Source organism: Rhinolophus sinicus, chromosome 15 (genome assembly GCF_057876585.1).
Source record: "Rhinolophus sinicus isolate RSI-liver-muscle chromosome 15, RSI-T2T, whole genome shotgun sequence".
NCBI classification, from domain to species: domain Eukaryota; kingdom Metazoa; phylum Chordata; class Mammalia; order Chiroptera; family Rhinolophidae; genus Rhinolophus; species Rhinolophus sinicus.
In genome coordinates, this window is record NC_142515.1 from 36,076,637 (window position 1) to 36,097,379 (window position 20,743).

A 20,743-nucleotide genomic window follows, 5' to 3' on the forward strand; every position below is an offset into this window, starting at 1 on the left:
AGAGTTACTATGTACAAAATGTAGACTTGCCTTTTAAATCAGAAACTTTGGATTCAAATTCTGCTGTACTCTTCCTTTTCCAGCTGTCTTCCTTCCATGATGCTTTCAGAGTACATCCCTATGTGCCACTGACTATATAAACAGTTGGTAACTACCTTAGAATAGTTACTATGCAACACGCATGGTGGAAGGTGCTGCCTGGTTCCTTTACTGTTGGTGTAAAATGGTACTGCTGCTCACCTTAATGTTAGAAATATACACAGATGTTTAAAAGTTACAGATTTTATAAAAGACTCAGATATTTTATCAACTCTTAATTTTTGTTGTTGTTAAATTAGAGAAAATAAACCAAACTGGAGGTTTAAAAAAGTGGAGGAAAACTTCTTTTGGACATACATTCTTTTAATTTACCATATTCCCAATAAGAAGAACATTTTATCAATTGGACAAGCAGAAATTTTCCTTGAGAATAATGGGATTTATTCTATGGAATTAATGTTGATGGTTAGAAATAATGTAGTCATTATAACTAAGTGATGAAAGAACTGGAGTTTGGCATGAAAAAAATTAGAAAAAAAAGATTGCAAGTTAAAATGAAGTACGTTAATTACATTACTCTGATAAACTGAAACTCAATAATCTATCTACCATCTATCTTTGCAGATAATAAAGGAGAAAGTTACTGACTTATTTCCAACTTAAAGTCTGAAGAATCTAAATGGAGACTGAAGCTACCATCCAACATGTTAAGCTTGAACTACTTTGATTTGGTTTGCCCAGAGAAAGAATTACTCTCACCACTTTTATAAAGATGAAGAGCTTTTGACAGAAATCTGTCTGTGCAGACTAGGGTGAGTATGACACTGAGGAGTCAAAAAGCCATTAGAGAAGATTGTAGGCTCAGAGGGGCTCCTCATACAAATGTTCTAATAGGAGGAATGAGACAGTAAAAAAGAATGTATTCACCATACATCCACATCGGTTTGCAGTGAATTATGATACACATAGGGAATATCTCCAGTACTGGGTTTCAAAATCCCAATGAATTAATCCCTCTGAGATATCATAAACTAGTGAGAAAAACAAGAGATATTGCCTATTTTTATTTATTTACTTTGTAGACTGAACCTAGATGGAACAAAATAAAAAACAAAAACAAAAACAAAAAAACCCTCCAATCTTTGATTCTTCTATGACTTGTGGAAGAGCAATGCACTATATAAGAGTCTTTGTTTGCAAGTTGATTTCCCTATATGACAGACGATGAGATAGAAATAAATTGCACAGGGCTTATTGGGGTGTACCTTTGGGATCAATGCATGTGGGAAGCAGAGGAAGAAAGCAGGATTGGGTTAAGAGAGAAAGCTAACAACGGTATAGGGCCAACAACAGCCTTGGTCAACTCTGGAAGGAGTCTGGAGTTAGATTGTATGTTGTTGCTATTGTGAATTGGACCAAAATCACCAGGCCTTTACAGTAGCGTATCAGTCAGAATGTAGGTTGCACTGAAAAGAGTGTGACCTTGGGCAAAGCAGTTTTCTGCAGCTGTGGTAATCCTGGGAGCAGCTAACAGTTGAAGGATGTCTGCCTACATCACTCCCAGAAGCTAGAACAGTATATCGTTCCTTGAAGGGGAATCTGGGTGGTACCTCTCAGTCTCCAGAACAAGTCTATCTCTGCATTATCCTTTCATTAGATTATAAACTTTTTAAACAGAATGTAATGAATCACACACATACATACACATATGCAGACCTAGCATCATTATAATATTGATTGTTCATTGTTTTCAAATAAAATAATCAGCCATAGAGCTACACTATAGCCTCAAATGTACAAAAATCTAGTGTTTGATTGTTTTGACCAAAAGCAATAATGCCATGTTTCTACCCCTGTATCCGGAGACGGGGCTCATATTTTCTTTTTCAATGTAATTCTCACGTAAGAGCAAAAGTCCTAACTAGGATGAACTTTACATCTTTTAGTTCTTACAAACATACAGCAAGACAGTTATCATTGTCCACATTTTACAGATTAGAACATTGCAGAAAACCTAAGAAATGTGTACAGGTTCCTACAGCTATCAAATAAAAGAACTTGGATTTAAATTTAGGGCAATGATATGCCATCTGTATGTGATCTTTGTTTAGAGACAGGGGTTGTTCAAATTGATGTAGCATTATAAATTATTCTAACTGCATGCTAGATTGGAGCCCAGAGAAAAACTGTAACATGACAAGAAAACAATTTAGAATTCATTCTGAAATAGTTTACTTATTTTAATTATGGAAATTAAGAGCCCTATCACAAAAATCCACACTTTGAAGATGACTATTACATAGCAACACAAAGTTTGCATGTATTCAATTAGAAAAATAAAAACCTGGGTTACAGACAATTTTGCTGGTTCCCCTCACATTATTTCTTGCTCTGCTGCAAGCTAGTCTGAAGTGATAGCAGTGGGGAGAAAATACTTCAGTAAAGCCAATAGAAGTCATAGCATGAAATCTGGGGAATACAATATGCAAGGTACCCAGAGCTATGATTTTCACTGATTGTTTTGAGACATGGAGGTAATCATTTCAAAATAAATCTATAAACCATTCAACATATATCCTATTCTTCTCCATTCTCTTATTATGGAAATTGAGAAGAATCTCCATTAATGGATTCTATTCTCTCGTATCTCTCCAGGGGGTATGTTCTATGAACTATGTTTCTTCTCTTTCCAACATCTTTCACATCCCTTTTAACTTAATCTATTTCCATCAGCCTTCAAACTTGATGAAGTAATTATCACTACTAAAAATAAAAAGAAGAATAAATAAAAAAAATAATCACTTCCTACTATGTCTTGCTATAGTTCCTTCACATCTCAATCTAGGAGGAATAAAAATATATTATCTCCATTGCTGCCCTCATTCCTCATTGAGTTATTTATTTAGTTATTTATTGTCATGGTAAACTTTTTTTTTCCTCTTTTAGCCTTAGCATTTTCTCCCCCCGCCACCAACTTTTTTAAAAATTAAAATGTATTGGGGTGACAACGGTCAGTAAAATTACATAGGTTTCAGCTATACAATTCTACAATATATCATCTACATATCACATTGTGTGTTCACCACTCAGAGTCAGGTCTTCCTTCACCATATATTTGACCCCCTTTACCTTCTTCTACCATCCCCTGACCCCTTACATTTTCTACTAGAGTAGTTTTCACAGTAATCTACTTATTCATTCTGAAATAGTTTACTTATTTTAATTATGGAAATTAAGAGCCCTATCACAGTTCTCAGTTAAGAGACCTATCACAGTTCTCAGTTTACACAGCAATTCCTCACAGGGGATTCTCCCAGGCCTCTCAGTATATAGGGGGATCCTTGTTACACATGCTCAGAGTGTTCCCTATTGTCCCTCACAGTGCTCATGATAATTTTTACTTTGGTATCTAATGGTGTGTTTATTTAATGCCTGACACTTCACCTAGTGGGTGAGGTTCATGAGAACAGAAATCCTTCTGTTTGTTGCAACATTATGAGTCCAGTGCTCCACACATAATAGACACTTTATAAATATTAATTCAAGGAATGATTAATGAACGATAAAAATGATCATAACCATCCAACTAAAGTAGAAAATATATTGGTGCAATTTATGGTAGGTAGAAAAACATATTGACAAAATGCTACTATTTCCTCCTTTAAGTCTTCAAAGGAGGCAAAGCAAGATATTATTTGGTCTACAGTCAGAAACACTTATAAATGTTTTTGTGTTGGTTGAAAAACAATATGCTGAGTATGACATTTTTGTGTAGATTTTTATCTTAGCATAGTGCAGTTAAAAGAATACTAAACTTTGGCTGAAAAATACATTTTATTTTACTCCTAGTTTGTTTACTTATTAGCTGTGTTACAGTTACCACTTATTTATTCTGAGATGTCATGCCAGTAAAATGGGAAAATAATTCAGGTCTTAAACTGCTGTATAAACAGGTGCAACAAATCATTGTTTACAATTAATCTACAAATTTTTAGAAGGAAACCCTTAACCTAATTGATGGGAGTTAAAATTGTTACATTGTTTTTTTATTCTTAATATCAGAACTGTTACTGTGATCATTTATTTTGCCAGTATATATTAAACATGTAATATTTGCCAGATACTGTACTTGGTACAAGATATACAGAAGCATAAGATATGTTCCCTCATACTAGCTACTTAATTGCTCTTAAAGATGTCATAATTACTGATTAAAAAAAAAAAAAAAACAGGAGTGAAATACAAAGAATTATATCAAGTCTTTGCTAAATGTATTCTCTGAATAAAGTTGGATCTTGAGTACAGAGGCAAATGTAGTTCTACATACCAATTAGACATAATTATGTATATGTGTGAATATATATATATATATATATATATATATATATATATATATATATATTAACTTATATGTGTTGAGTGTCTTCTAATTTAAAAACTGCTTTTATGTACATTATCTTTTATAATCATCACATCAAAACTGAAAGGATGTTATTATGATCACTTTCATTTTACTGATGAGAAACCTGATGCAATAAGAACTTAAATAAATTGACCAATTTGTAGAACTAGTAAATAGCAGAATTAAAACTCCAATCTAGATTTGTTTCACTGTAAAACTTTTGTTTTTCCTACCACACCAACTTTCCTCCCCTCGTTTTGTTCTCTTGCTCTCTCTGTTTATTATAGTCATATATGCTAATCTACATGATAACATACTACGGAAAGTACAATACTATACTATACAGGACTTAAATATTACTTTTCATGCCAATCTGTTCAGATTACTTAAAATTAATTTCATCAAAAACTGATATAAACTTTAAAAATAATTATAAACTTTGTTCAATTAATAAGATAATGAACATTAGTCTTATATATAAAGGAAAGTTCATTTTCACTTGCCTCAAAAGAATACTACTACATTTTAAGTGAACCAAAACAGTCTTATCTCTCTTGTCCTAATTGATTTTGGGTAAGTAGATACATTACAAAAGCATGGCAAGTCAGGGTACACTACAAGGTTTAGAGAGATGACGGAAAACATGACCATTAGACTAAGAGTTGCATTTAAAATTTGAATTTTAAATTCTATATACAATTGTTAAAAATTCACATAAAGTTTGTTCATCTGTCCAGTTATAATGGCCGGCTTCATAAAAGCTGAACATGTCAATATATTAAGATTTGGATGTAAGCAGCAAGCTTCTACAACTAATTGGTAATTGGTGCAACATGGTCAGTCATTTTTATGAAGGCATAAAATACAATATTTTGAAATATATACATAATACAAGGCTATGGTTCATAACAGAGATGGCTGAATCAAGATTAAAATAAACATCAATTTAAGTCTCAAATTCAAGTGTACAAAAATGTCACTGTTGCTGCCAATACTATTACAATCACACTAGGTATTAGAGTTCGTATTATGCTTGGGTGATTAAGATTTCTCTCCTTTAAGCCTTTAGGGAGGTTTATAAACCAGAACTATCTTTTTCCATTTTGTAGATGAGAAAACTGAGTTTCAGGTAGATTAATTTGCCCAAAGTCATAGAGTTGCGAGAAGACATAGCTAAATTTGAACTTCAGACTTTCTAATGCTGAGGTCAGGGCTTGTCTCCAGAATATTATGCTGCCTCCAATTCTAAATATGAGTTCTTTAGTATTTCACAGCTCTATACAATTCATACTGCCACTTGGCAGTTACAAAGTTTTGGTAAAGAATTCACCTCTCAGAGTCTTCAGGTATACAAATATTTGTTTCTACCACATCAGATTTTGTGGGAATGGAGAGGGCTGATTCCTATAGAGCACTTGGAACAGTATTTGGCATGTAGCAAACAATCAATGTATGTTAATTAATAATACTAATATTGCTTATTTTTTTTTAAAATTTACACTTATGACCATGGCTAAATGCCCACAGATCTATGTGGAATATAGATAATCTCTCAAAAAATCATTTAGCACTCATTCATTGCCATCTGTTTATTTTCAATAAATCCTAACAATGTCCCAGATATTCTTCTCACACACTCTTATTTCAAAAGCTGACAGTAAGCCAAAAACAGGAAGAAAATAAAATCATGAAAGACAAGATGTTATTGTTCTAAAATATGTTCTCTAAATATTATTATCTATAGCCTATTTTAAAAATAAAAATTGAAAATACCAAACGCCCCACATTAATTCTGTAGATTTTATGTGATTGTAAATTATTCTGGACCTCATGGGATTTGTGAATTATAACTGAGTGACAATCAAAGAGAAAAATAAAAGCAAACTTGCTTGAAAAAGTCAACTCAATTAATGTAACTGAAGAAACTCCGTTGAGCTGTGTTAATTTATTAAGTTCTTCCTGTGAATGAGGTTATTATTTCAATGTATTAATATTGATTTTTAGTTTCTTCAACACCAAGACTACTTGTGATATTTAGTGAGACCATGATTTGAATGTAAAGTTTTGTAGGTATGAATATTTCTACCTGAAACGCATGTCCCATTAATTAGAGGAAGGTATGGTCAAATAATGCAGAATTTCAGAAGGGGGAGTTCGGTGCATATTTCTTGTTTGGAAATTAAAAAACAAAATCCTTATTTGAAAGGACAAGAAAATCATTGGGTTTTCCTATTTTTCTATTATTTCTATTTTCCCTTTCTTTTCTTTACCCCTACCCTCCCAAGTCTTCTTCACCTTGTGCCTCCTCCATTTTTTCCTATCAGCATTAAGTTTTCCATGTTTCAAGAGAAAAGTCCTGCAAAGCAGAAATTGTTCAGAACCCCCCTTCACACATATATATGACACATATAAATAATTTAAATGAAGTATATATTTTAAATGGATAAATGGAAAATACAATCATAAATACATAACCGAATAGGCTGGTAGCATGTCTGTTATAGTTTTCCTCCATGTAATCTTATACCTGGGAATATCTATCCTTCATTAGTATTTCCTTGTCTCCCAGGTGGTAAATATTTTTGCCCTGTACCTACAGTAACTTCAATTATTCTTTGCATTAACACTGCTTTTTAAATAACTCTATGTGTACTGTTCTACATGCTAAAATTCTATAAGTAGATAGATACCCAATATCAACACTTTTCCTCTGTTTATCAAGAAAACTTATTTACTTGTGGTTATGTGTAAATATGTATGTTTAGATGTTGACCTTTATTATATCTCTTTTCTTTCTACAACATTTATGAATTTGGTGTAAAAATTTACTTTTTGATAATTTTAATTCATTAGGTCTAATTTAATTTAGCGTCTTCTAAGGGTTAAATATTGGACTGGGGAGTGAGGTTTCTAAGATCAATATGACAGTCTCTGATTTCAAGAAATTTGGATTAAATAAATGTATTTTAGTAAGTACTATCAAAAAGTTGTGCACAGTATAATACAGGACCATTAGTAGGGAACAATTAACACACAGAAACGTTCAGAAAAGGTTTTCTGGAAGATATTATGTATAACTAGTATTATCAAGGATGCATTATCTAAATAAAAAATGGAGAAAGAAGAAATCAAGGCAGGGGGCATGAGCGGAGGCAAAGAGACATGGAAGAGTTCTGAGAACATCTATTGGTAATTACAAGCAGTTTATTATTACTGGAGGTAAAATTGTAAAACTAGTAGTGGGAGGTGTGCCTTGCTTCTTGCATTGTGGAATATCTCCTATCATTGGACTATGCTTGTTAGAGACATCATTCCAGCAGTTGCACCCAGGATAATTACTAACGGTCAAGACTAGTGTAAGGATAACCAATTAAGGGGCTATTAACAATAGGTCAGGTGAGAAATAATGAGAGTCTGACTATGGTTGTTTGGAGAGAGGAGAGACTCTGAGAACAACTTGAAAATTATCAAGCTTGGTGATTGACTGGACATGGACAGTGAGGGCGAAAGAGGAGACTGAGATGGTTTCTTAGCACTTGTTTCAGGGCGTGATTAACCAAATGCACAAATCAGGAAAAGGAGCCCTTTCTGCTGAAGGTGAAAAAAGGGGTTCAATATTAAATATGTTGAGTTTGAGGTGCCTATAGGACATACAAGTGGGTTTGTTTTACAGATTACCTATTTGAAGCTACAACTTGAATGAGCAGAGGGACTGGAGATATATAGCTATGGGAGGCATCAGCATCCAAGTGAAATTAAAACAGTGGGCTTTACTGTGAGTGGAATTTCCCAAAAGGAATGCATATAATCAGAAGAGCAACTGAGAAGGTACTTCCAAAATTCAAAGTTTGTTTTGGAGATTTTGAATATGTTTATTACATAGATTGTGGTGATGTTAATACAAGTGTATACATATGTCCAAACTCAAACTCTCCAAATTGTATACGATAATTGTGTGTATTTTTTGTATACCAATTATACCTCAGTAAAGCTATAAAAAAGGAATAATACAGTGTATATATATATATATATATATACACACACATATACATATATACTATATTATATATATGTATGTTATATGTATATACATATACATATATACACACATATATATGCATATACACATATACACATATACACATATATATACATATACATATACATATACATATACATATACATATACATATATATATATATATATATATATATATATAAGTTTAAGGAGCAAACAGATAAAGGGAAGACAGAAGAATCAGGCATTCTTAAACATGAACACTAGGCACAAGCAGGTACTAGGGTCTCAGAAGGAAGAAGAGATCCATTTGAAATGCAGCAGTGAATTTACTCAGATTAAAGTAACACTTAGCGATTAAGTAGGCATTGATGACCATGAAGTTTGGGGTGGATGTCATTCATTGCACATCTGGGATTATGCAACTATGAATATTTATACACACACAAATGCATGCACAAGGACATGCATTTTTTTTATAACAGCAGACAGTAAGACTAAAATCTGCCAGCAGGGTAGGTCCCAAGTAACTATTGCAAAAATACATGCATAAAATTTTCTAATCCATTTATGAACTAACTAAATATTGGAAAGATCATCAAGTTTCAAAAGTATTCACAAGCAATAGATAAATCTCCATTATAAATATTTTTGGGTAGCAGCATTAAAATGAATTTTTCAAATTGGGTGGACTTTTGTTTGTTTGTTTGTTTACTCTAACCAGTACAGTGTTTCCATTAAATAGTTTGACTTAAAAAGAGAACACATAAAATTCCCCACCGGTGACCCACTTAAAAAAGAAGTACCTTGCTTCCCCAAAAATAAGACCTAGCCAGACCATCAGCTCTAATGTGTTTTTTGGAGTAAAAATTAATATAAGATTGGGTAGTATAGTATAGTATAGTATAGTATAGTATAGTATATCATATTATATTGTACTATAGTATATTATATAAGACCTGATCTTATATTATAGTAAAATAACACCGGGTCTTATATTAATTTTTGCTCCAAAAAACGCATTAGAGCTGATTGTCCAGCTAGGTCTTATTTTTTGGGAAACATTGTATTATAGTTTCAGGCAATGTTGAATGTCATGCTGAGCAACGAAAAATAAATAAGACACCATAAAACTCCCTATCTTCATTTCATTTGTAGAACCCCATACAGAGAGATGACAACATTAATTAATCAGACACAGACCACTGAGGGTCAGATTTATTTTGCTTAATATTAAATTATCTAGTTGAAGGAAATATCAATTTTTAAATGGTATTACCCCTACCCTTCTAAACACTGCAGTTCACTAATGATTTTAAAACTGCTTTAAGGGTTTCAAACTAAATCACTACCACTTCATCAACTGTAGCTGAGATTTAGCATGCAGATATCACACTGGGAATACATTTGTGTTTCAGGTTAAAGAAATTCAGCCTCTTTTGTTTTAGAACTGGACAGACATTTTGTTGACTCAGGGCTCTATTTTGTTACTTAGAGCTAAAAAAAAAAAAAAAAAAAGTCAGTCCTGCATAGAATTTCTACAAGGTATTAATGGAAAGTTTGCTGAGAAGTAACTCACTTTATATTGTTTAAACTTAACAGACAATGTTGTTTCCAAGCATGCCTTCTCTGAAGCATCAGTGCAGGCATTCATATCCAGGGCTACTCTGAAGACAGAGATGAAGATGGAGGAGAATTCAATCCCCTAAGAAACTGCTCGAGATGCTACCTCGAAGGGTAGAAACCTTTGGTATGAGCTCCAAGCTTTCGTCCCTCCACTGCTCTCCCCTAAACTTCCACTTACCCAAAATATACACTCATAGTGATGCATTGAAGCACCTATTGTGACAAGTGTACCAAAATGAAAACACTGCCTCAATTCTCCTTTATGCTAATTCTGTTAGAGAAGTACAAAGAAGTTCTCTTTATGACCCTGTGTCTGAGACACTGTTTACTGAAATATGTCTTCCTTTATATCTCACTCCCCAACACAGATTAAAGATTGAATTCATCAGATACTTGATGAGAAACAAATGAAAATGATACACTTTATATTGAATTAAGTGTCATGATTCCCCACTTCTGAAAACCCGGGATTCATAATGGGACTAAACTTATTTGCATGGCTCTTATACATTAGGATGAATTATTCCCCACAGGTCCTGCAGTTTTAGGAATAAATTGGATTTGGGAGACACAGCCAAACAATTTACCAAACTTGTTTAAAATGACATAATCCCAATGATATGCCCAGCTTTACCTACAACTATTTACCTTATTTAACAATAAGTAAATTAATACATACACACATACATACATACATACATACATACATATATAACATAAATTTAAAAAAACATCTTCTCTGTTGCATAGTATCTTCTCCCTCTGTCTCTCTTTCTCATTTTCTGCTGGGGATCTACATTCCCAGGGACTCAGGGATCATCGCAGATTTCTGTAGCAGCTGGTATAAGGCCCGTTATATGTGAGACCACTCTATAAAGGTGAACTACTGGCATGTTTGTGGTTCAGAGTCAGAAGCATGCTTACAGACTCTCTAGATTCTATCTCCTGTGAAATATTGTGAAGGGCACCAACAAAATATTGCACTCACAGGTAAAGTGTTTGTATCAGCAGCTATTTCATTAGGCCTTCCTGTCCTTCCCCATCTGACCTCAACATGTTATTAATCAATTTTCCAGAACTCTTCTAAACAAACATTCCGATATTGTCAGACTATGTCTTGTATCACATCTGTCTGGTATCTTTATTCCCTTTCTTTTTTTTCAGTTTATAAACTCACTAATTTGTCAAAGTTCTGCAGATTGATTCATTTTCCCATGAACCCTGACATAGCAAACTTAATCCTCTGTGGTCCTTCTCATTCCTTTTAGTAAATAATTGGTATACACATTTGACACTTGACATTGACACAGAGTCCATTTTTACTGTGTGCTGGGTTTTATTCTGCATATATTTTTTCTCCCCAACTATACTGCTATTGCAAGTGCTTTGAGAATATGGAGAGGATTCTCAAATTTGTGTCGTACGCTATACCTATGTACAATAAGTTCTATGTTAAAAAATTACCAGATTGTAGTTTAATTTTTAATATGCTGCTAAAACTATTTTGTTCTGTATAATTCATAAATATTGCTTCATTCATATTCCTTATCTAATAAAATTTGATACTACAACACTACATTAATAAATAAAAAAAATCATTTAGTATTTGAATCCAAGTATTGGATCATTCATACTAAAACATCATTAGAAGAAAAATTCAAAGTTGATAACTCAAATTCAGTAAAATAACTGACCATACATAATTTGATATTAAGTGTATCTTAATAGTTTTGGTGATAATTAAAATTAAATTTTATAAGCATAGTGTGAGTCATTCAGTGAAATTAATGTATTATATCATTATCATTAGGCAGCAACAGGAGACCATTTTGATGTATCAACATTCCATTCTGTGAACACTACAATTTCTCTGGCACTGTGCAGACTCAGTTGGATGCACCTGCCTCAGATGATTTTCTCTTTCTTGGTACTTTCAAACACATTTCAGGTTTTAAGAAAATATGATTGCCTAAAGACAGGAGACAATTACTACTTTACCAAAGTATGAGTCTAAGGTCTATATTTCAATTTTTAATGTTGAAATAAACTAAAGTGATCATGTCTTATCAAACTTAAGAAAATAAGAAAATTAAACTGAATGCTATAATTCCTTCAAAGACAAAGAACCACTAGGAAAAGTGGCAAAAATAAGTTAAAAGAAAAATAAGATTAAATAAAACTTAATCATCATGTTAATTTCTACTTATGTGCTAATAGCTCGATATTCCATATGGGTTTTATCTCTCCAATGCTCAGTAAACTAAGATCAATTGGAAATATAATTTTCCTAAATGATTTCAATACCTGTCTATTTTACCTGAGTAGTTGATAAACATAACTAAATGAATTTTCCAGTTTTCATCTATGTGGCATCCTAGAGTGACAACTGTAAAGTAATTTAATTATCATTATGATTAGACTATTATATTAGTTTAAGCCTTATATGTCTGGGCTATTATAATTGCCTACTTACTCAGCTTTCTGGATTTAGACTATCCCATTATAATCTACTCAGGAGTAATTTTTATAAAATAAAACTTGTATAATGTCACAATTCAGAGCCTACAGGGATTCCCCCATCTCGTTCTACAACATACAGAGTAATGTTTATGATATGGCATATCTTATTTACTGTAATTAGGACATGTCACATGCTTTCATCTGTCTATGCTTTAATTCATGCAATTACCTTTCCCTAGACAGTTTACAACCCCTCTCAATTTCTTTCTCACCAGGATTCACTCTTCTTACTCAAATTCAGTATTGCCTCCTTTCTATATTTTCTGCGCACGCCCCTCTTATAGATTTTATCACTTTGTTTGCTTGGTGTAACAGAAGCTGTCAATGCCCCATTCATATCCCTCAGAGGATGCATGGTTAACTTCCTATCTATTATCTTCTGCACTCTGAATGAATGCTCTTATATCAGAATTGCAGAGAGCTGGCTGTTTACTTGCATGGAAGGCAGGAAGTGATAAAAATGTGCCCCTCCTCCACATCAAGGGTTATCAAGAACTCTCAGGCTATAGTGTATGAATTTGTAAGATCCATTACTTCTTAGGATCAACAGTTCTGGAAAATGTGTTTTGCTCCATTTCCCAGAAGTTGCCCTTGGGATTAAGCTCCAGTCCTCCTAATGAGATGGTTAGTAGAAATCCTTTTATTGGTTGCCATCTCTTTTCTGCATCGCTTCCTTCTTCCCTTTAGTATTGCTTGAACTTCTCAAAAAAACTATTTATACCTGAATCTTTGCATCCAGGTTTTTTTATTGTAGAATCTACAGTTAAACTTTTGACACCGCAGGTATTTGGTGGGGTTGTGGAGCTGGATGGCTTGCTGGCCATGTGACATCAAGACCCCCTGGCATGTTGCAACAGCACAATTACCAAGACTCTGTCATGAATTGGAATTACATAAAGGTGAAAGGGGATGTATGCCTGATGCACTCTCTCCAGGATTTGAGAGAGACGGTGATAATGATCATGATAATGACTGTGGAGTTGGTATTTATTATAAGTATTATCCAAACTCCAAGGGGGGGGGAGCCCAGGGCTCAAACTAGCCAATCCAAATGTCAAGGTATGGTGTGAAAGTCAGAAGGTCTCTAAGACAGCATTTAATTTAGCATAATATTTTCTAGGTCCATCCATATTGTTGCAAATGGTAAGATGCCATTCTTCTTTATGGCTGCATACACTGAAGCTGAAGCTGAACAATAAGTCTCTGCTTCAAAAAAGAAAGGGAGGGGGTATTTTTTCTTTTCATCAAAAGAACTATAGAAGCTAGCTTGTATGTCCAGTTAAGAATCAGGAGAACATATCTAGAAAGGAGTGTTGAGTATGCTGGGCAAAGATTGTGTGTGAAATTTAAGTAAGATACATAGTAGATCCTAAAGAGTTGTTTATTGCAGTGTACACCTAAAACTGAAGCTGAATAATGATGATGTCAACTATAATTTACTATATCTATAGTCAAAGGATGTGGAGTACAGCATAGGGAATAAACTTAGTGGAATTGTAACAGCTATGTATGATGTCAGAGGGATAGTAGATTGGGGGAGAGGGGTTATCACTTTTTTGGGGGGTGTAAATGTCTAACTATTACATTGTTTTGTACACCTGAAACTAATAAAACAAATAAATAAACTATATAGCAAAGGAAAAACATATAACAAAATAAAAAAGATGTTTATATACCAAATGAATTTACATCTAAACATTTGTTTTTTGAGGTATGCATTTCCAAATTTAGACTTAATGGTATAGCTAATAACATATTTCTTTAAAAATACTTTACTATTATTCTGGAAAACAAAAGTATACCAGGAGTGTGAAAATATGTATATGAGTACACATGACTTGTATTCATCTAATATGATCAGTATATATTGAGTATTACAATTTTAATACAGTTGATCCTTTTTTAAAATGTGTATATATATATTTTTGGCACCATCTGTATATTAAATGAGAAAAGAATACCCACAAATGAATAAATGATTAGAGTACACAATGGACATAAAATGTAAATCAACAAGCTTAATAAGATAAATCTAAATGGACATTATGATTTAAAAAAAAATCTTGAAGACCACACAGCACAGTGATTGAGAATGAATGCAGTTTTTTATACACTAGCCCTATACCCAAATGCTCTCTCTGATTGCTTTCAATAATTCTGAGGCTCCATCAGTTAACACATATTCCACTTACCGTTACTTGACAGACAAAGGCATTGGCTTCTTCTTCCACCACAGACACATTTCTCGGCAGATAGGGATCAAACATTGGAGCATTGTCATTGACATCTGACACCACCACATTTACCGTGGCGGTTGAGGTCTTAAAGGAAAAAAAAAAAAAAAGATTAAAGGAGTTATTTTTACTTTGATGTCAGTTAATTGTTCATTGTGGCATTTGTCTATCTGAAAAACATCTCGTTACTATCCACTTTCCTTACTTTTACAAAAAAGAAAGCAAAAAGAAAAAGAAGAGGAAAGTTGCAATTTTCAAACACCTCAAAAAACAGATGTAAAAAGCAAATAATGACATTAAAGGGCAAACATCTTCCTGAAAATGTCAAGTATTTCCTGAAGGCTTACTTTTAGAAGTGATTTTACATTAACTCGGTCACGTGTTATGGGTGGCAATCTTTTGTTTATACAAACATGTGCCCTTTTTTCCTCTGAAATGTAACATTTCTGTAGTTTTTACAATTTACAGTTTTTCACTGTTTAAAAATAAAACTAGTACATTATAAAATTGCACTGTATATCAAATGGGTTTTTCAGGTAAGCAAATGCTACCAGAAAACATTGCATTGGTAATTTTCTAGGTTCACATTTAAACCAAGAATTTGAGGACCATATACACCACTAATTAAATGATTACCTTATGATTATACAGCCTAAGGCAATGGTGAGTAAACCTACCAGTAGTACGTGCTACCTTATTGAAAGGTATACCCTTGTCTTGTTGCAAACAGAGAATAGCATGTAGGTCACTGACTTTTGCACAAAGAACATGTTCATATGCAACCAAGCTGGAAACTGCTATCTCTAATGAAAGCATGAGTACAGCACATGCCTTCCACCCAGCTCTGTCACAATGTGGGGCAGATCACAGAAGGCTGAGGCCAAAATTAGAGAAAGAAAGGACCCTAGGCTGGAAAATGAAAAATTAATTATGTTATATTAAATATTTAATAACACATAAATACAAAGTAGGAGGAAAATCAGATGAAACTGCACAAGAGAATTGCCCCATATTTGGTTTAAACAAAAAGAAAGAGAAGCATATTTGACTTAATATGTAAGATGGGAGTAAAAGTCTAAAAAGTTCATCATTAAGAGGGAGTTAATGTGAAGTGATTTTGCAGCAATCGTGGGGCTGAGAAGTCAAAAACTGGACTTCCCAGCCTACCAAGAAGAAGGAGGCCTGGCAAATTTCCCATCCTTTCTGTGAGGATCAATGAAGTTCTACACTCTGTTGACTATTGGTGTATGAGGTCTAGACCGGTCCTTATTTAGATTAAAATCCAACATTTAAACTCTAATTGAAGTAAAATGTTCTGCCCCTATTTTAATGAAAGCAAAAGTCAATCCTCTTTTGATAAATATAACAAAATATATAACAAAAATATAACAAAAAATAATATCATATTACTTTTTTTTCATATACAATGTTCAGCAGTCATTTAAATATTGTCATATGTAGCAGGAAATTCCTGGGTATTGATAATGGCTTATTTATTTGTGAAAATTCAAATAGCTATTCAGAATGATTTGTATGTATTCCTATATTTAAAAGCCCAATGAAATTTCATTTAAAGACATGTCAAAGATGATGAAAACAGTGTTGTATACTCAATACCTGGAAACAATCTAAATGACCATCAATGGTATATAATTATATAGGTCGTGCTTTATACATACAATGGGATAATAAGATATACTACTGAGAATGAACACGCTACTATTAAAAGTCATCACATGGGTGAATTTCATGAACATGAGATTGGTGTAAGTACATGTTGTAAGTTTCTTATAACATAGTACATAATATATGATTCCAAGTTGGTAAATTCTAATGTTAGGGAAAATCTCTCCATTGTGATAGAGGTACAGATAGGGGTAATTTTTGTATAGAAGGTGGAGTAGAGACTCTTGTGTTTACAAGGCTGGGCTTCTGAGGTCTAATTCATTTCTGTTTCTTGTTCTGAGTACTGACTTTATAGGTGTGTTCACAATGTGAAAATTTATTAAGCTTATGGATTGTGAACTCTTCTGTATGCATATCTCCATTAAATCATTTAATTTAAAATATGCATGCACATAAATGTGTATAGATAGATGTATGCTGAAATATATAAATTCAAATGTTATCTGATTAGATGAAATACAGATAGTTTTATTTTTTCCTTTTAACTTCCATATGTTTTCCAAAATTTCTCCAAGAAGGCTACATTGCTTTTATAACAAAGTATAGTTTAACAAATGTTATTTCTTCAATAGTTGTGTTAGTTAAAACCAGTAAAAAGATGTATTTTTATAGCAGCAGTAGTTCTCAACTTGCCCGAGGGTGGACAAGATATTAAAATTGACAGCCTCGAGCACCAACATCTAATAGTTGCCACATTAGAGTTTACTCACTTTCCTTCAAGCTGCTTGACCTTCTCTATGTTAGCCTCTCTGTATTTCCCTGTCAATTAACTTTATTGGTGTTCACCCTATTCTTTAAAATTCCCATTCTATCCTAGTGAATTCTGTATGGAATAGTCATGTTTCTTGTCTAAATGTAAAGTAATAAACACACACACAGCTTATATATTTCTTCAAAAGTTGACTGAAGACCATTTGCATCCGAATCACTTGGTTAATCACTAAAAATGCAAATGTACCCCTATGTTCACTGCAGCATTACTCATGGTAGCCAAGACATGGAGAAAACCAAAGTGTCCTTCCATAGATGATAAAGAAAATGTGGTACATATACACAATGGACTATCACTCTGCCATAAGATGAAATACTGCCATTTGTGACAATACCATGTTTCCCTGAAAATAACACCTAACCAGACAACCAGCTCTCATGTGTCTTTTGGAGCAAAAATTAATGTAAGACCCAGTCTTATACTTTTTTTCATAATTTTTGTTCCAAAAGACGCATTAGAGCTGATTGCCCGGCTAGGTCTTATTTTTGGGGAAACATGGTATGGATGGATCTTGAGATTATCATGCTAAGCGAAATAAGTTAGACAGAAAATATTGGGAAACATGACTTCACTCATATGTGGGATATAAAACTTTAAGAAACAAATTAACAAGACAAACAAATAAGGGAACAAAAACTCATAGACACAGACAATAGTTTAGTGGTTATAAGACGTAAGGAGGGGTGAGGTAGAAAAGGGTAAAGGGGTCAAATGTATGGTGATGGAATGAGAACTGACTCTGGGTGGTAAACACATCATGCAATATATAGATGATGAATTATAGAAATGTACACTTGAAATCTATATAATTTTACTAACCAGTGTCACCCCAATAAATTTAATAAATTAAATAAAAGGACATTTCTGGGCTACATATTAGACCTATTTACTCTATTCTTTTAAATCTATTGAAATAGTTACAGATTATTTACTTGTATGACACTTCATTTATTTATATGGATTGGTTCAGAAAGATGGCAATAATAAGTTGTTTTTTATTTTTTTAAATTTTTAATTATTTTTATTAAATTTATTGGGGTGACATTAATACAATTATATAGGTTTCAAGTTTTCAATTCTATAATACATCATCTGCATATTGCATTTGTGTTCACCACCCAAATAATATGGATGTTGCCTTATAGAATGTTTTTGTCTTTTACTGTGCTTCCCCGAAAATAAGACCTAGCCGGACAATCAGCTCTAATGCATCTGATTAAGATAAGACCCGGTCTTATATTTTTTAAAATAATTTTTGCTCCAAAAGATGCATTAGAACTGATTGTCCAGCCAAGTTTTATTTTCAGGGAAAGATGGTATCAAGAAGAGATTCTCCATTAAGTTTAAATACTAGGAAATCTACTCAGATCATTTTAATTAAAGTAGATTAACAAAACAGTATATTAGCACATTTCCACAATTGATTTTAAAAATCAATTTATAGTATGCCAATTAAGTAAAAAAGATAAGCTAGCAAACTAACAAACCTAACAAAGGAAAAGCTGCATATTTCCTATCTAGAGAATTCGTCTTATTGCTTATTTTCTCAAAAGTTCTATGAACTTACAATTGTATTCCCTGAAAAAAATATCATCTTAGTACTAAATATAAATTATCACTATTATGGTCATTAATTATAACATGTCATAGATCTTATTTAGTTTTAAATCATGGATAAATTCTAACAATACATATTTCATTTTCAAAAATGCAAGTAGAAATGTCTGTTACAGCAGGCAATTTTACTACACATTTAGCTATATAAACTGGTATGCCTCTAAAATAAGTACATTAATAAAGAATCTTTGATTTGGGATAGTATAAAAAATGTTAGTTGCAACGTCACAGTCAAAAAAATTGATGTACATTTACCTACAAAAATATTTTTTAATACATGAGAATATACTTGAACTAAAAGTTTTTTGTAATCTTCTTTTATTTTATATTATATACTTTGTTGAACCTATCATGCTAATTTCTTAAATTATTGAAAACTTAGTTTAACTAGAAGATATATAGGATATTCAAAATAGATTCATTTTCCTGTTGTGGAAGAAAAAATATGATGATTTTCGATTAACATGGGTCTAAATGAATATACATACTCATAAACTGACAAACAGAAAAACGTATGTATATGACATACAACTGAGAAATAGAGAATGGAAATGATGTGGCTGTCTTTTATGTCAATGTGGCAATGAATCCAGATACATGTGTTTGTGTGTGTGTGTTTGTGTGTGTGTGTGTGTGTGTGTGTGTGTATAGTATCAAAAAATGTATACCTATTTTAAGACAGGAAAAAACTATTAAAATTGTAATACTCAATATATACTGATATGATAACAAACGATAAATATAAGTCATGTGTATAGCTTTTTTTTTTTTTTTTTTTTTGCATCCCCAGTATATATGCTCTAACATTTTCTATAAACAGGTAATGTTTATTAGTACATTTAAAATTCCTTTCAATAAAAATGTGGAGTTTGGAGTATGGAACAATGAATACATGTAGTTTCAGATTTGATCATTTTTGGTTTTGGCCAATAGGAAAAGGAAAAAACATATATTCTGTAATAGGCATACTCTTTAGGCAATATTAAGCTGAAGCATTTTTACTGTTAGCTATAAATCATTCTTAGCTATAACATCAAGAGCCAAGCTAGACTGACTCAGGTCATAGAGTTTCTTGCATGACATAGATAGGATTCCCTTGTATCCCAGTAAGGCTGACCTGGGAGGCACTCTTCTCTTCTGAGGAAAAAAAAAAAAAAAAAGAGTGCAAGATGTAGAGTGTCTTCCAAAAAGGCAAAGAAAAGGGATGTTCTTTCTATTTTAGATTACGGGGAGAAGAAAGGGAGGCACAGACAAGACTACAAGGTGGGATGAAAAGGTCCCCCTGTTCACCCCCACCATAACCACCACCACCATCACCACTTTGAGTCACATTTCAAGAGACAGACATTGTAGAACCATTTTGAGGAAAGTGGTGATAGGCATTGAGAAATGAAGAGAACTTTGGGTAAAATTATAGCAGAGCCTTATGGAGTGAGTATGTGAGCCTCTAGAGAATTTCCATGGGGATCACATCTAATAGAATATGGCACTGAACATGTAACAATGGCAAAGAGAGGTGGCCAAAGAGAGAAGCTTGTTTTTAATGTGTGTAGCTCAAGAATCTTAAAATTCCCTAAGAAATTGAAGTTCTAGCGATCTCCATGTGAGCAATGCCTCAGGTGAGGGCAAATGACCTCTGTGGCCAAAGTCAATCATACATTAATACTCAGCAGTAATGGGCACCACCAAACTCAAAAGGTAATTAAGGAACCAGATGAAATTCAGACGTCAACAGTCTAGAGATGAAAACAGACACAACACACAAAACAGACCAGCAGAGTTGGAGAGCATATGTATGAGCTGGTTACCTTCCTCCCAGCATCAAGGAC

At 33.0% G+C, this 20,743-nt stretch overlaps 1 protein-coding gene across 1 annotated transcript in view; it reads right to left on the reverse strand.

Annotated features, from left to right (window-relative positions):
- Window positions 1-20,743, reverse strand: part of PCDH15 (protocadherin related 15) — a 1,316,677-nt gene that overhangs the window by 171,703 nt on the left and 1,124,231 nt on the right. Inside the window, exon 22 of the mRNA XM_088791982.1 lies at window positions 14,798-14,926. Coding sequence (XP_088648108.1) covers window positions 14,798-14,926 — 129 coding nt within the window. The remainder of the gene's footprint in view (window positions 1-14,797; window positions 14,927-20,743) is intronic.